At 38.3% G+C, this 18,074-nt stretch overlaps 1 protein-coding gene across 1 annotated transcript; it reads left to right on the top strand.

Annotated features, from left to right (window-relative positions):
• Window positions 1-212: 212 nt before the first annotated feature.
• Window positions 213-9,217, top strand: rexo5 (RNA exonuclease 5). Its single transcript, XM_011477890.2, has 19 exons — window positions 213-285; window positions 1,475-1,757; window positions 1,844-1,970; window positions 2,054-2,165; window positions 2,620-2,727; window positions 2,870-2,958; window positions 4,052-4,167; window positions 4,352-4,490; window positions 4,878-4,972; window positions 5,062-5,164; window positions 5,248-5,336; window positions 6,235-6,343; window positions 6,495-6,614; window positions 6,691-6,828; window positions 6,947-7,039; window positions 7,140-7,458; window positions 7,559-7,734; window positions 8,401-8,540; window positions 8,636-9,217. The coding sequence occupies exons 2-19, from the start codon at window positions 1,507-1,509 to the stop codon at window positions 8,679-8,681; spliced, it is 2,370 nt and encodes a 789-aa protein (XP_011476192.1). The 5' UTR covers window positions 213-285; window positions 1,475-1,506; the 3' UTR covers window positions 8,682-9,217.
• Window positions 9,218-18,074: the final 8,857 nt, after the last annotated feature.

Here is an 18,074-nt window from a genome sequence, read left to right as displayed (position 1 = left end):
AGTTGTGAAAATAACAGAATACTTTCACAAACACGTATAAATATTGTATAATTTACCACAAGTGGATTAGAATATATTTTATTTAAAAAGGAAAAATTATATACATATAGTAAAATAACACAAAACACAGCAATTATAGCAAATTCCACAATACGTAAACATTATTTTTTAGGTTTAAACCGGAAGTGCTTGAACACATTTTCTTTCTGCTCCAGCAGTGTGCCACTAAAGCTCTCTCACTTGGAAACCACGTTGGTTAGGGTTTAGCAGGGCCAGCAACATCTGGTATTTACATTCTCTTTACTCTTTTAACCAACTGAATCTCAGTGTAACATTAAAACCGTCTTTGTAAAACGTATTTAACACATACTTATCACCAAGACACTTCACGGACCGGAGGTTTTCAGTGTAAAGTCCATTGAGGAAAAGAGTAGCTTCAGTGTTTCTGTGCAGTATTCTCTGTAATGAAACACGAGAACAGTGTTTTACCAAGTAAAATGTTTGAACTAATACAATTGTTTATCGGTGGTTGCAGATCCATTGATATTTAAACTCGAACAGGGTTTCACTATGGTGATGTTTTAGAGACATTAGTTGGGACTTTAATGCATGAATTCTTGGTGATGTTTGCTTAAGCTGTCATAACTATGATCATTTTTAGCATCTACTTTAATCTGGAATAGTTAACAAATAAATCTATTCTGTTTAATAAATATTTGGATGAATTGTCTCTTGAAATTAACGCCTGTCACACTGGTTGTGTGGCTGGAGATCTCATTGTCAACCATTTGATGAATGCTGACGATCTAGTTGTGTTGAGTCCAAGTACTGCTGGTCTTCAACAATTGCTTAACATCTGTTCAGCTTATGGACTTAATAATGACATCATATTTAATGCACAAAAAAGTCTGATTATTATTTCTCGGACAAAAGAAGACAAAAAACAAATATTCCCTGATTTTTACCTATCAAATGCTGTGCTTGTGTGTACTAATAAGATGAAGTATCTTGGGCATATCATTTTGGAAGACTTGTCAGATGACACAAACATCTACAGGCAGTGTCGTGTGGTATATGGCCAAGCCAACACTCTTTCCCGAAAGTTTAGTATTTGTACAGAAGGAGTCAAGGTGACATTATTTAAAGCATTTTGCACTCATCTGTATCCTTTTTAAGTAATTTATTTTTATTAAATATTTTGTATTAACTTTTTTATTAACTGTAACTAAACACTACCTCAACTTGTGTGTTCTTGACACTGTATTTTTTAAATGTAGTGGGTCTGTGTACTCCTTTTTACTGATTGGACCATGAGTCTGGAATAAAGTCTGTCTGTCTGTCTGTCTGTCTCTCTGTCTGTCTCTCTCTCTCTCTCTCTCTCTCTATCTATCTATCTATCTAATTGATTAGATTGAATTTTCAGCATTTATGAACTTCTCATATGAGGATTTTTATTTTTATTTTTTGTCAACAGTGTACTTCTCAGCAGCCATAAGCCTTTAAGACATGGAATCGTCTTCTTCACTTATATGCAACACAAAGAAAAGGAAGATCCAAGCCCCCGCAGCTCAAGAGGAGACCAAAAAACCGAAGATAGAGCCGGGGAGAGATGAAGTGATGCAGCCTGGACCGTTGTCTAGTTCACCTAGAGTTTCAGTGCGATCTGACCACCTGCAGCAACCAATCTCACTGACCGAGCTGGCTGAGCTCATACATTTCGCTGCTCTGGGTAGATCAGCAGGCCTGCAACAGCCCAGGTTGGCTTGCATGAAAATGTCGTGTAGATCTTGCTTTATTTTCACACTTCCTGTGGTAATCTCCCCATTCTCTTTACTTCCACTAGTTGGTGCCGTCTCAGGCATCACAGAAAGGTCAAGGGGGTAAATATTATGATCGTGGAGGGCCTGACGCAGAATCTCTTTTATAAGAATTACCTCATCATGAAGCACCTCAGAAGTAGCTACTCCACAGTAAGTAACAGAGAGGGGCTGAAAATGTACAACTATGAATCAAGTCAACTTCTTTTTGCTTTTCTCTTTCATTCCTGTTGTAGAGGATGACTTTCACGTCACCGTCTAACAGTGTAGCATCTGGAATCTTTGCCAGTGAAGTACCTAAAGTCGGCTTCTTATCTGCCCCCAAACCAGATGATAAGCTTAAAAAAGGTAAAAAGAGGGAGAGGGTTCGTTATTCTGAAGGGTAATCTTTAATAGCTGACAATAACATGAATCCTGTTTGCATTGAAATGTAAACACTGGGGCAGAAAAGTATTTAGTAGTCACTGATTCTGCAATGTGCCCTTCTTAAAAAAGATGTGAGGGGTCTGTGCATGTTCATCATGGATGCACTTTAACTGGGAGAGACAAAATGTTAAAAAATAGAATCTAGGAAATTACATTGAATGAATAAAGAAAAAAATATTTGTAAAAAAGAAAGTTTGTATTTGGTCCAAAATGAAAGTTCTGCACAATACTTTGTAATGTAACCCTGGTGGATTTTTTGAAGTGGAACAAGTTGCAGAATTGCAGACTATCAAATACATTTACCCTGCTAGATTTCACAAGTCTTATTTTATGTGTTATCATACTTTTTTGATTGTATTTGTTGCCTTTTTTTTAGCTCTGAAACATCATCCAGTTGTGACCAAATATGGGACGGAGAAGAAAGGATTAACGGCATATGTTCTAACCCCGGAGGAGATGATAAAAAACCATTATCCTGTTAAAGGTAAACCTATAGGGTACGCCGCTGATTCATGTCTCTGTGCTCTTACTCAAGTGCACAGCTGTTGATGTCAAACCTTCATGGGAAGTCATTTCACCTTAGGACAGACAATGTTCTTTACCTTTACTGTTCCCATGTGACCTAGGGTTTGCGGGTTTCGAGGACTTTCTGTGCACGGATGCAGTCGACTGTGTTTCTGACGGCAGTCCTCTATTTGGACTTGACTGTGAAATGGTGAGAAGTTCCCAGTAATGATAGATTTCCTTTGAAAAGCATTTTGATGTGTTTAAGACCCACTATGATCCTCTTTTTGTCTAGTTCAAAAGCTTTCCCAGTGGTCTTTTAATTATGATTATGCTGTTTTTTTGTTGTTGCCAAAATTAAACAAAATGTCGTTTTTAAAGACATAGTTTCAGCAGAGCGACAGCAGTTCATGAAACATTCACCTTTTGAGTCACGGACTGGACAATTGGAGCGGAACATTGTTTTCCACGTTCTTTGGATAGTTTGCTGCCCCTCAAAACCCCAAGCTAACATTAGCAGGGCAACAACAAAAACGGCGAGCAATATTGGAGCTACCCAGACATACAGTTTGGAGCCAGATGCCAGCTCAAGTCGTCTACAAGTGGATGCATCAGAATGGAGCAGGGAGCTTGCTGATTGCAGCTTCTACGTCACAACTAGACTTTTTTTTCAAACGGCATTTTTTTGTCTGCTCCTGATTCATAAAAATTTGAATACAGAAATACTCAGAAATGAAGGAAACAGAAAACTGAAGAAATGCGGTTTTACTGAAAAATGGGACAAAAACATTTAAAAATACTTTGATTGAATAAGGTATGTTAAGAGAAATGTGCTTGTAAATCTAACCCACAACTTCTTGACTAAACTCCTACAAACATATGAAGCAAAATAGAATATTTTTTACCAATCGCCCACAACAAATACAAGCATAATATGAGCATAAAATAGTCCTTAAAGTTTTTTTTTTCTCGTTGTATTTTTGGGGCCAAGGGACATCCAATGAGCATGAAATCCGAGACTTTATTTTGCTTGAATTTTTAAACTTCTTTAAACCAGAATGGCCAAAATGCTGAATAAATATCTTTTAAATCGTATATAACATGCAAATTTTCCATGTATTTGATTATAGTTGCTTTATATAAGAGTTTCTGGATGAATAAAACAGCTTTTTTTTTGGCACAGTTTGGCGCAGAGAGGTGAGAAATGGTCTTAGAAATAAATGTCCATCTGAAGAAAGTCTACAGAGGAATTGTTGCAGAAGAGTTTGTCTTTGAACCGGCCTTTCCTTGTGTTTCTGTCACAGTGTCTAACAGAAAAGGGCTACGAGCTGACACGTGTCTCTCTGGTGGACAGCTGTGGGAAGTGCATCATGGATGACCTGGTGAAACCGCAGAACCGTGTCCTTAATTATCTCACCAAGTAATTCCACACACATCTGTGGCCTAAATAAATCCCACGTCAGCCTCCATGCATGAGCTTTGCAGCTCACTGAGTGGACTTAGAACTTGTGCACATCTGTTGTTTTCGTACTCGACAGTGAAAGCACATTTCTCTGCGTTTTTTGTTGGATAGCTTTCTATATTTCATTTAAACTCTCTGACAGGTTCTCTGGCATCACTGCAGCAATGTTGCGTCCCATCAAAACCACTCTGAAGGAGGTGCAACATAAACTCAGGAAGCTGCTGCCGCCGGACGCCGTGCTGGTGGGCCATTCCTTGAACAATGACCTTGCGGCTCTGAAGGTGAGAGATTGTCAATCTGCTCGCTCCCCCATGAGCCTTTGCAGGTTTCTTTTTTTTCGGTGCATTCCTCGTCAGAATGTCTCCACTGTTAGGAAAACCATGATGTGCTCTTGATCAGTGATAACGGCTCTGAGAAAGAGCAATTTTCACAATTGAAAATCTTTTTGTGCTATTATTGTTTTTAAAAAAAACATTAAAATCTTACTTGTGAGACATTTTTATACTCTGCACTTTACAAAATGATTAAAAGGTATGAATCCTCTCAGTTGTGCTCCATATATGGTTTCCTTTTTGCAAAGTATTTGATTTACATAGCTGCTTTCTTTTAGCGAGACTCTGAATGCCATGTCAATTTGGGAGCTCTTTTGTGTTTTTGTGCTCCTACAGCTCATCCATCCACATGTGATCGACACATCGCTCCTGTACAAACGAGAACTCGGGCAGAAATTTAAACTCAAGGTTCTGGCTGACGTGGTCCTAGAGTGAGTTCTTCAGTTCCCCATTTTCTCCTCCTCCTCAGTTTCAGTCAGTCAAAGCAGGCTATGAATGGAAGTGTCCTGTCACATGGCAGTCGGAAAATTCAAACCGAAGAGAGGAAAGGCCACAATCCCATCGAGGACGCCGTGGCGGCCCTGGAGTTGGCTCAGTACTTCATAGAAAGGGGACCTTGTCAGGTGCAGATTGACCGAAATCATGACGATGTGGACAAACAAACACGTTGGAATTTGCCAGTATCTCTTTTATCGTCCACGGTCAGGTTGTTGAGCTCCATCTAGGGGATCTTTGGGGATACAACCTGGAAGAAGAGCCCTCCGACTGCACTTCTGTCCCCACGCCAAGTTTCAGGTACAACAGAAAAGCTTCTGCTGAACTTTGATACAACATCCCACCTTGACCAGGTATATGTGTTTTCTTCTGGGTTTCTATGCCTCTTAAAATCCGTCCCGGGGGAGGATCCCTCCTTCATGTGGACATCCCTGAGGTTACTTCTTTTTTTCCGGAAACTGTTTTTTTTTTCTTTCTGGCGAAGGAAGGTCTAAGGGCAGGGATGCCTAGTTTAGTTTAGTCTGCTTAGTTAGTTCAGTTTAGAATTTACCTATTGTTGTTGTACAAATACAGTTGAATTGAATTGAAAAAGGAGGCTCATCACTTGCCCCTGAAACAATGGAGTTTAAATTCCAGATTCTCTTCTTCTAGTTTCGTCCCATGAAAGCAAATTTCCTGGTAAAAAAGAAAAATGCAGCTTTCAAAGCAGACCATGGTTTATTTCTCTCTTGTTGTTTTATCTGCCCTGCTGCTGATATTCCTTTAAAATGAAGCAAACATTTAACCTGCCAGGGGTTTTCCTCGCTTCAACCTCTGGAAAAAAACGCCCCAGCACCTCCCATGATGCTCCACACTATAAAGTCAACGAGAGTTTAGGCTTTACATGGTTAAAGGTTTGATAAATAAAACTCAACATACATATTTCTTTTAAGATCTAACTAAAAACAGTCCACAGATGCATCATTATTTTTTTTTATCACCCATCTGTTTTTTTTTTTTTAATAATTTCAACTTGGATATTAGTTAAATAGTGCACCATGTAACTTCAGTTAAGGTACAGCCAGATCACAATGTATTGAAAAAATGTGAAAACCAAAGAAATCTCAACTCCTTATTCTATTTTAGTCTCTGTGCAAATTCAACTACAGCACAGGTTTCCATGTTTTTGACAAATTCTCCATCTGTCTTTGTCCCTCAGGTTTGCTGATGTTCTGCAGACTCTGGGCCGCTCAGTAACCTTTTTAGGAAAGCGAGCTGACATTAGTCTGGATCTGTCCAATCAGCAGTGGTACATCTCTGACAAAGAAGTGAGAAAACTAACGTTTAATTTGAAAAATCTGTGGTTCTGCATCTTTTTGACATGTGGGCCCACAGCAGTAACACTGATCTGCCCCAGGGGTATTTGGACTGCTCCCCTCTTCAAAATTGCCATCCTCCTTTCCTGTTTTTCCTCCACAGATGCTGGCGTCTTTCAAAAGGCAGACCAAGAAGCCGTTCCTCGCTGTCCTCCAGTTTTCCTCGTTTTTGGACCACATACAGAGATGCTTCCCTGACCAGCAGCAGCAGCTGCACCGGAGTGTACGGGTTTTCACCACTTTTGTGGTCTTTTGATCCCAAAATCCTTCGACGCTCACAGTCCTGCTTCATCCCACAGGTGCACAACCACCTCCGGGGTATGTGTGTGCTGTTTGCTGGGCCGTTCCCTGCAGGTTTCTCCGAGAGGAACGTGAAGCGGCTGTTTGGCCGCTGTGGACCAGTTCGAAAAATCCAGATGCTGAACACCAGTGTCAGAGTATGTGACACCCATGTGTGCTGGAGATCTGTTCAATTCTCTATAATGTGGTAGCATTTCCTGTTATATTAAAGATTTTCTCAGCTTTTGGTAAAAAAAAAAGATTTCTGCTCTCCAGGTCCATGCAGAGGTTGAGTTTGAGCTGCTGGAAGGAGCTGTGCTAGCTTTAAAAACTTTAAATGGACTGAGTGTAAAGGGCCAGCCCATTAAGGTGGGTCTCCTTTACTTTTCTCTGCATTCCACTCATCCTTTACATCCGTTATTAACATCCTTGTAAGCTGTTCTAAAAGAAGCCTCACCTCTCATTTCAGGTTCAGAGGCCGGTGTCTGAGTCCACCTTAGACCTGGATGTGAATCTTGATGCGTTAGCGTGCGACGCTCTGAATTCCAGTCTTCTCTATGCTGTTGAAGGGAGGCACAGCATGAACATGTCTGCACAGGTCAATGGACGCAGTTTAAATGGCAAACGCTTAAGAGCAGAAAATGGGTTTTCGGCTGCAAAGCTAAATGGACAGTTGCCCCTTGAAATGTCTGAAGATACTGTCAGAGATTCGTTTGGTCGCTTTGGTGCAGTGAAGAGAGTCACAGTGCCAGGAAAACCCGAAAAATGTGCAAAACATGCCTTCATAAGTAAGTCCAATGCGTATTGTTGGAACATTTTCTGTATTTTTGCAGTGACTGTGAGAATTCAGTCGGATAAATTTATAATAAAGGTTCGTCTTTCTAATAGGATTTGAAAGTCCAGAGGGCAAAAATGCAGCTGTCAGCTCCTCCGAAGATCTACAGCAAGACAACTACCTCATTTGCCCATCCCTGACTCCGCCCCACTTAGTCTCATGGGTTGCCGCGACAACATCGACAGAAGACACAGATGAGAAACAGAAGATGCTTAACATTTGTTCTCAGGTACAGATGTGAATTTATTTGGGGAAATTATCAAAAATTACAGTAAAATCCTTAAAGTTGGTTATTATTTCCCCCCCCAAATAGATTTGCTTTCAATTAAACAATCAAAAACGTTTGATAGTTAGAACTGTACCTATTCTTAAAAAAAAGACCATCCCTTGGCATCCCTATTCATATTAAACCATTTTTAGTTGACTAATCTTAAGACGAATCAGGAATGAAAATTTAAACATCAACTGCAATGAAAATGGGGGTTTTAACAAGTTTTCTATTTTCTGATGATGACAAATCTAAAGAAAATTAAAGGTTAATTTAGCATTTCTGAGGATTTCTTTATTCAAATCGTTGTGAATCAGGAGCAGATGAAAATATGCCGTTTGAAAAAGAACCTATTTGTGAGAAAATACACTGTTCCTTGGGAGAGGAAGGGACGGGTTGCTCCACCCAAACAGTCCTGCCCACAACTCAGAGGGGACTCTCCAATGAACTGCTGCTGCTCTGCAGAAAATTATGTCCTAGAAAGTGACACAGGTTTTTAGATCGTGGCTAAAATCAGCATAATCATATTTAAAGGACCGCTGGGAAGACTTTTAAAATAGATCAAAAGATGATCAGAGTGGGAACTTTAAACATTGTATCATGTTGTTTTTTTTTAATATTACACAGGAAACACAAAACACAAAACCTGTGGAGCAGAATCAAGGAACCGATGTCATAATGAGAAAGCTGGACCGGCAGCTGGGAAAGGTCTACCGATCCCTCCCAGATGGTACTTTATCTGTAGTGTTACTGCTTGGACCAAGCAGGTAAATACGACACAGCTGCTGGAACAATCTCATTCCTTGAAACATGGCTTAACTTCTTCTCTTTTTGTGTGTTTTTTTCTTTTTCTTTTTTGCAGCATGGAGGGGAAACTTCCTGGTTTGTGTCTACTGGAGGTTAAATAAACGAAAACAAAATCTTTTCTTTAGCCGTCTTGCAACCAATTTGACTAAGGCGAATAAAAGTTGTGAAACTGTGGCCTGCTGTATAAAACTGCACAAGGATTTTGTGTTTTTGTCTAGATTTATGAAGTTCTGCTCATACATAGTATTAATATCCATACTCATTCAAATGATGAACGTTCATAAAGACTTTACAGACTATGGTATAGAGAAGAAATGGCTTTAAAGTTTTTATTAGATAAACTAAATGGAAAAACAACATGTGTTGGAGCCAATAGGAAACTAGTACATGGAATAAAAATGAGTATATTTGGGAGCCAAAGGTAGTTTTCTTGTACATTAAGGTATAATTTGATATACCATATGATGAGCAGTAAACGAGTTAAGACAGAAACATTGCTTTCTTTAATGGATTTCCTCTTAAGATAGTTTTTGAATTGCAATGGTATTTTCATACAATGCCTTCCAATAAGTGTTATTTATTATGTCAACTGGAATTTTGAACACATTGAAATTTTAATAAACTGAGTAAACAGTGACTCTGTGTTTACTTTAAATCATAAATTGTTGTTGAACTTGTAGTTTTTGGCATTTTGAATAAAAAAGATGTGCTAGAAAGAGATTTTACATCACAAATTGGAAAGTATTACTTTTTGTGGTGTATGTTCAAATACTTTTTAGAAATGAATTGTATAAATGGCTCTTTAGCCCATGTGCTATCTTAGATGACCTCACCCTTACATTGACGTGTTCTCCCTACCATGAAAAAGGTGGATAAAGGTGGAAAGATTTCATGTAATCCATGGACACCAGTGAAGATCACAAATCATTGAAGAAAAAAGGTTCAGCGCACTGTTCTAGTGGGTCTAGATGACCCAACTCCCAATGTTAAAGTGCCTAAGATAGCACAAGGGATAAAAAGGGAATTATTAACATTTAATTAAACAATTTTACAGTCAGATTTAATAGATTCAGTTTGATGTGTGTAGTGTATACCTTGGTACAAATTTGATTTATTATGATTAAAACCAATTATTATGTCAAGAAGATAGATCATTCTCTTATTTATAGACGTGTATACAGCAAACGCCCCTCTCACCCTCCGCGGGTGTTTTTTTCACCCAGGCTCAGGTCCTCTACCAGAGGCCTGGAAGCTTGAGGGTCCTGTTCAGTATCTTAGCTGTTCCTAGCACTTCGCTTTTCTGGAATGAGATGTCTGAGGTCTTTCCAGAGGTCTGTGTAACCAGTCCTCTAGCTCACCTCCATTGGTGAGCAAAACTCCCAGAAGCACACGCGGGAGCTAGTGAATGACCTGTAGAGAGCTGGGACCAAAGATACAAAGGCTACCATCAGTAACCCTTGCACTATCTTATGTGGTCCTGATGACCCCACCCTTGCATTGATGTGTTATCCCAGGGGTGTCAAACATACGGCCCGCGGGCCGTATCCAGCCCGCCATATGGTTCAATCCGGCCCAGTCATGAAGAGTAAAAATTATAAGAATGTTTAAAAAAACAAGCACGTTTCTAGTCCATTCCTGCGGCGAGTTATGATTTTTTAAAGAAATAACCGAAATGCGCATTTCCGCCACTAGGGGGAGCAAAGGCTGAGCAAAACAGGTGAAAATGCATATCTTTGCACCTGCCAAAAGTGAAACCTAACGGCTCTGTGTCTGAATAAGATGTAGTTTGGTTCCCCGCAAGCCCCAATGCTGTTACATTGTTATAAGAATGATCAGTAGTGACACCCTAATGACCAAGATGTTGTCAAAAAGAAAAAAAGGGTTGAAGTGCTGAGCTTTCAAAGGAAAATGGACAGAGTTTTATCTGTTTGCGGAGTTGAAAGCAAAACCTGCTTGATTGTTATGTCATCAACAGGTAGCAGTTCTCAAAGATTCATTCATTCAGCAATACTACGAGACAATGAGGAAAGTTTCACCATTTGCAATTAAGAAAAGACAAGATTTACCAACTAAAACCTGGCCTGAAAAAAAAAACGTCTGCATTTACTGCAGCGTGACATCAGTGATGGAGCAGTGACAGACACCTGATTGCAGAGGAGTTGGAGCAAACATCCAAACCATTTTAGGATGCTGAACCTATTGAAAAATACTGAAGGCTGCAGAAGTCTTGTTCCCAAAAAGCAGTCTGTCAAGGATTATGATTACAGATCCAACATCTCTGAGACTTGAGCGCCATATTAAGGAATCCAGTCATTTATTGTATTTTCTGTCACTATTAATTAAAGCACAGATACAGATATTGCACAACTGTGCTTTTCTTAGAGGCGCTGAAGAGACGTCATAGCGGAATTTCTTGAGTTGATGGACACAACAGCTGATGACAGTCAGCTCTCTAGTTACAGTGCTGGACTATGTTGGAGTGAACTGGTCACATGAAGTAAATTTGGTCACTGATGGCGCTCCATCAAAGGTCAGGAAGAAGGCAGGTGTTACCACAAAATTCAGGCAGGAACCGGGAAAATATTCTTGGACATTTCATTGTGTCTTGCACACTTGAATGACAGTAAATATGTTTCTGCACAGGATCGATTCGAAGCCCATCGAGACGACTGTTGTTGTGAATTTGGGCTATCCAAATAAAATTGAATTGATCTGAATCCTGATATTGATGGCTGGCTGAAGTTTGAGGAGAGAAAGGAGGTTAACTCCAAATTCTTGTTATGTTCACAAATGTTTGCAAGTTTAATTTAGTTTAATTATTCATTGATTTGCACATTTACATTTTAGGCAGGTGTTTCATTTTTTTTCCGTAGCCCCTCTTGAGTTTATTATAGGAATTGATTCAGTGTCAGATGTAAAATATTCAGTCTGAACAAAAATTAAATAAACCAATTTTTTAAAGTGAAATACATTTTATTTGACATCCATTGGCCTCTGTAAATGAATGTGTAATAATAAATTATTAGGCTACCATGTAGACTTAGGCTTTTTTTCCAACTAAGTAAAAAAACAAACAAAAGAAAACTGTTTTTTGCTTTTATGTCACTGGTCCGGCCCACTTGGGATCAGACGCCTTGAATGCGGCCCCCGAACCAAAATGAGTTTTACACCCCTGTGTTCTCCCTACCATGACAAAGGTGGATAAAGGTGAAGAGGATTTCATGCAATCCATGGAAACCAGTGAAGATCACAAATCATTGAAGAAAACAGATTCAGCGCATCGTCTTGTGGGGTCTAGATGACCCCACTCCCAACATTAACGTGTCTTGGATGGCACAAGGGTTTAACACACTACACCACCAGGAACTCAAATCCTGCAGTGCCAGACTTGTCTCCCTGCTAAAGCCAGTACATGTGCAGGTCCATCTAATGTTTGCTACAGAGCATTTGATGATCTAGAAGAGGATTGGGAAAATGTCCAATGGTTAGATGAAACCAAAATATAACTTTTTGGGAAGAACTGTACTCGCTGTGTTTGGAGGAGAAAGAATGCAGAGTTGCATCCAAGAACACCATACCTACAGTAAAGCATCATGCTTTGGGGCTGTTTTTCAGTAAAGGGACCAGGACAACTGATCCGTGTAAATGAAAGAATGAATGGGGCTGTTACGTCCCTGGGGAGGGCGCAACAGCACAACCATGAAATAAGACAAGAAGTCAAGGATGATGTGTATATGTATATAGTTTATAGTAAAGACAGATTCAGGCTGCTGCAAACCATTACCTGTGGGGGAGGTCGTGACGTTTGGGTCGTGCCAAATAAACAAACACAATATAACAAAACCAGGCCTAACTCCACACCTAACCTATAAATCAAAAGGAACAACAAAAGTCTACCTAACTAGTCTAAATAAAAACATACAAAACATTACAGGAAATGGCACCAACCCCTTACCTGGTGTGTCTAACAAAGTTCAGCCTGCGTGTGAAAATGTATGGGGCCCCAGACTTGCCTGATCACAACCTCCCACCACGTACCTGAGGAAAACAGCTTAGTCAGAAGCAGCAGTTTGTTTACCAAAGAGAGTCAGGATCATGGTGAGAATCAGGCATCTAACAGTCAAAGTATTGAGTTGAACTTTTGTTATTGACCAAATACTTATTTTCCACCATAACTTGCAAATAAATTCTTTAAAAATCAGACTATGTGAATTTTTTTTCTCATTTTGTCCCTCATAGTTGAGGTGTACCTTTTACAAGCCTCTCTCATCATATCAACCCTTGTGCTATCTTAGATGACCCCACCCTTACTTTGACGTGTTCTCCCTACCATGAAAAAGGTGGATAAAGGTGGAAAGATTTCATGTAATCCATGGACACCAGTGAAGATCACAAATCATTGAAGAAAAAAGGTTCAGCGCACTGTCTAGTGGGTCTAGATGACCCAACTCCCAATGTTAAAGTGCCTAGGATAGCACAAGGGATACATATATATACCAATAAACAAATTGGAAAAAAGGAAACAAAATAAAAATTCAAGAGATGGTGGATGTAATGAACGTGAGTGTAGTGATAGATACAAACCTAAATTTAGATAAACACATTAAGGCAGTTGCAAAGTCAGCCTACTATCATCTTGGAAATCTTTCAAGGATTAAAGATCTGATGTCTAAGCAGGACCTGGAAAAACTAAGTAATGGATTCATCTTTAGTCGACTTGACTACTGTAGCAGTGTTTTCACAAGACTACCAAACAATCAGGAAACTGCAGCTTATTCAGACCACATCCGTCCAGTTGTGAGGGCTTTCCATTGGCTGCCTGTCCCACCTGTTCTCATCGGTGTTTGAATAAGTTTTATTAAAAATGTTCACATCTACAGTTTATCTATATGCTTCATTTAATTTCAGTTCTTTTTTACTTAATTTGATCTTAATGATCACTCTTGATGTTTGTTTCCTTTAATGTTTTATGTAAAGCATTTTGTATTCTTGGTACATGAAATGTGCTATACAAATAAACTTGCCTTGCCACAAGTTTTCCATTAGAGCTGGGCGATATGGCAAAAAAAAAAAATCTCCTGATTTTTCATTCCAAATACGATTTTAATTAATTTCTCCCCTGGTTTGACTTTAACAAAAATTGAAAATAATTGATTATATTTGACACTTATTTTAACATCTTTTAAAATTGGCTCACAAAGTTCAACTAATCATCTATGCAATGTTTTATTTTCAATCACAAAAGAAATGTTTGCGTTTTCTTGCTGAAAAACGCCCCCATGAGAAGAAGAGTCTCAGTCGGAACCAACTATAAGGTAAATTTAAAAACTGCTGAGAAAACAAGGACAGATTTACTAAAAGGCTTCAGATTGGTGGAAATGCACCCCCCCCCCCCCATTTTGCCTCCAGATGATTCATTTTATATAATAACAAAAACAGCCTAAAAACATGATTTGGAAAGCACGGAGTGATTCACCCAGCAAAGTTACTGGTGACCTACGAGGGGAAGACGCACGCCTTTAAAACACCGACAGAGGCTCGAGAGTTTCTCAAGAAGATCCAGAAGAACTCCGAGTGAAAGTGATTCTGATCTGACATACTATTCTCTCAACAGTTGTGAGAAACAGGTAACGGGACGGTAAAATTGGCATTCCAATATGGAAACATCTGAGTGACTTTTTTTTTCTTCTTCCCTTATTTTTCTTTTTCTTAATTAATAATATTTTTTGAAACAATTTCTACAACTGAATACATTATGTGAAAATTAGCAGCGTAGAAAAATTATTTTTGGTCAAGGCACGACCAGCAGTGGCGTTAATGTTCGATTTGAGTGACATGGGCAGACTGCTCCTCCCAGAGAGAGGATCAGGCACGTGCCATGGCGGGAGACACAATGTGGGGGGAGGGAAACCCATTCAGTTGGGTAAATGGGGTAACGGGTGTTCAAGTTTGGTGTTTTGGATATGTTCTCTTATATCCAGGTTAGTTAGGCTTCTCTTTAAAAAAATGTTCATTGTATTATGTGAAAGTTTCACAGCAGCTGAAAAGAAATACAGATCTCTTTTTTTTTTTCAAGAGACAATTTACTCTAAATGCAAATAAATACTTTGATCTGTCCAAATCAATGCAAGGAGTAGATCTAAACTTTGTAACATGGAATTGCAGGGGATTGCAACGTTTCAAAAAGGTCAAAAAAGTAATAAACAAAATAAAAGATATGGGGTCCAAAATAGTCTTTCTTCAGGAGACCCATCTTCTAGAGGAAGACGAAAAAAGAATTAGAAGAAGGTGGCGAGGGAGCGTATTTGCTTCAGCATTTTCTTCCAGAGCAAGAGGAGTGATGACCCTTATTCATGAATCTGTACCATTCCATGTCAGTAATGTGATTAAAGACAAGAGGGGTAGATATTTAATAATACAAGGATCATTATTGTTGGAAACATTAAATTTGGTTAATATTTACGGTCCTAATTCTGATGATTTTAAGTTTTATGAAGACCTGTTCCTTACACTTTCAGCGCTGCCCGGGCAATTTATAATAGCTGGGGACTTTAACTGTACCTTAAATCCAAGCCAGGATAGATCCACAGGAACCGACCAAACTCAAAACAACTGTAGACTGAGTATTCTGAGATCAATGAAAGAACTAAAACTGCTAGATATTTGGAGGGAATTAAATCAGCAAACCAAGGCCTATTCATGCTATTCTGCAACATTTCAAACCTACTCACGTATAGATTATTTCCTAATTTCTTCTGAATTGATGTCCAAAATCCAAAAATGTACATATGACAATATTGTAATTTCGGACCATGCTCCATGTTGCCTGGTATACAGGGATGAAAAAATATCCAGCGACCCTCCTAGATGGCGATTCCAACACAAATGGCTGCAGGACGGAGAGTTTGTTAAATACATAGGAAAACAAATAGATGACTTTTTCTACTTCAACACAGATCAAACTTCAGCCTGCATTAGATGGGATGCCTTTAAGGCATTTCTTAGAGGAAAAATAATTAGTTACACAAGCTATAAAAATAAGAAAGACAAACAAAATTTTGCACAACTAGAGAACAAAATAAAACACACACAACAAAAAATTTATGAAAATGGGGATCTGGAAGCAAAAAAAGAGATATTACTCCTAAGAGCAGAATATGACAAACAGTCCAGTAACAGGGCTGCATCAAGCCTTTTAAGGTTAAAACAAACATTTTATGAACAAGGTGACAAGGCTGGAAAATTATTGGCATGGCAAATAAAACAACTGGAAACTAAAACCTCTATCACATGTATCACAAAAAATGAACAAAACTTAGTCAATCCAAAAGATATCAACGACGCCTTTAGAGAGTATTACCAGAAACTGTATGACGCTCAAGGGAACTGCAATCCTACTGACATTAATAGTTTCCTAAATAGGCTGAATATTCCAGTTATCTCAAATGAGAATAAGATCAATTTGAATTTAAAGTTTAATAACATAGAAGTCGCACAAACTATTGAAAACATGAAATCAGGAAAAAGTCCAGGTCCAGATGGTATTCCGATTGAAATATATAAAAAATTTAAGGATAAATTGCTAACACCCCTACTGGAAATGTTTACTGAGGCATTTGAAAAAGAATGTCTTCCACTCTCCATGAATCAAGCCCCTATCACATTACTGCCAAAACCAGGTAAACCACCTAACAAATGCGAGAATATGAGGCCTATTAGTTTACTGAATTCTGATCTTAAAATTATTTGCAAATTGTTAGCAAGGCGTCTCCAAAACGTTCTGCCACATATAATAAATAGAGATCAGAATGGCTTTGTTGCTGGAAGACTAGGATCTCATAATGTGAGAAGAGTTTTAAATATCATTCATCATAAAAAAGAAAACAGAGATACTGCTCTCCTGTCATTAGATGCAGAAAAAGCATTTGATAGGGTTGAGTGGCCCTATGTTTTCAGTATCTTGGAAAGATTTGGAGGTGGATCCAACTTTATAAAATGGATCAAGATTTTGTATAAAGACCCGACAGCGGAAGTTTTAACAAATAGAAATTTCTCTAAGCCAATTAAAATTAAGAGAGGATGTCGGCAAGGATGTCCTCTCTCTCCTTTGCTTTTTACTTTAGCAATAGAACCATTTGCAGCAGCGATTCGTGCACATACACAGATAACTGGAATCACACCGTCGTTCTTATACTCCGATAAAATAAGAAAGTTACAAAGACAAATCAAAAATCCTTTCTTGAAACACATGATAAAGGTCTGGTATGAGGTCAAAAACTATTTAAAAGAAGTAAATTCTTTATCACAATTCAGCCCAATCTGGGGTAACCAGTGTTTTGTACCAGGAAGAATGGATACAACGTTTAAAATGTGGGCATCCAAAGGACTTAGAACAATTAGAGATTTGTACCCCCCACAGTCTGATACCTTTATGTCCTTTGAGGAGCTAAAATCTATGTACGACCTGGATAAACAACCCAACTTTAAATATCTTCAGTTAAGAAGCTTTGTGAATGCAAACCAAAAGAGTCTTAACAAAATTCCTTTTTCACAGCTGGAAACCCAGATGATGAAAAACAAATTAAGAAAAGGCATAATTTCGGACCTCTATAACTTATTGACATCTAATACATCAGAGAATTCAAATGGTAAATTAAAATCATGGGATGATGACTTATCACTCAATATTAATGAAAATGATTGGACATGGGCATGTTGTAAGATTCATTCTATGTCTATTAACAGTCGACTGAGAATACTACAATTTATTTATGTACGACACCAGTGCAACTAAATAAATACAATAAGAACATACCAGATGTTTGTGCAAAATGTGGATTTAAAGGCACATTAAAGCATTGCATGTGGGAGTGCCACCAAATACAAATCTTTTTGGAAGAAGTTAAAATTAGAATAGAAAAAATAATCTCAAAACAACTTACATTGAGCCCTACCCTATTTCTTTTGACTATATATCCAGTGAAACATAATTTTAGTAATACAGAGAGTACATTTATTGATATCAGTTTCTTAAAGGCTAAAAGGTGTATTGCACAGGCTTGGAAAAACATGAGCAGACCTAGCATAAATCAGTGGCTGAAACAAATGTATTGCCTTCCTTTGGAAAGAATAATGTATATCCATAAAAGCAAACACCTATTTGAGGAAATTTGGGGACCCTTTAATTATATTCAAAAATTAGAACTAATAGATGATTCAACAGATTTTTTATCTCAACCGCACAGAATTTTGCAACCTCAGCTTAAAAGCTTTTGATAAGGAGAGCTGTGATGGTATCATGTAAGAGAAGCAATGTTCGTTGTTAAGTTTTGTTTTATGTAATTATAATTTTTATTTGTTTGAGTGCAGATATTTGTTTTGAGTGAAATGTCATACAATACAGTTTAGTTTTTTTTTGTTTTTTTTAATTATTTTATTTCCTTTTTGCCTTTTTATAAGGAAAACGTAACTGGTATTATTGAAGTTGCTGTGTT

The sequence above is a fragment of the Oryzias latipes genome, chromosome 1, assembly GCF_002234675.1.
Source record: "Oryzias latipes chromosome 1, ASM223467v1".
NCBI classification, from domain to species: Eukaryota; Metazoa; Chordata; class Actinopteri; order Beloniformes; family Adrianichthyidae; genus Oryzias; species Oryzias latipes.
This window is presented reverse-complemented; position numbering and strand designations above follow the sequence as displayed.

Coding starts and splice junctions, on each gene's coding strand:
- rexo5 (XM_011477890.2), top strand. CDS start 1,507: ATGGAATCGTCTTCTTCACTTATATGCAACACAAAGAAAAGGAAGATC. Junction 4,491..4,877: donor ATGACCTTGCGGCTCTGAAG/GTGAGAGATTGT, acceptor GTGCTCCTACAG/CTCATCCATCCACATGTGAT. Junction 7,459..7,558: donor TGCAAAACATGCCTTCATAA/GTAAGTCCAATG, acceptor TCTTTCTAATAG/GATTTGAAAGTCCAGAGGGC.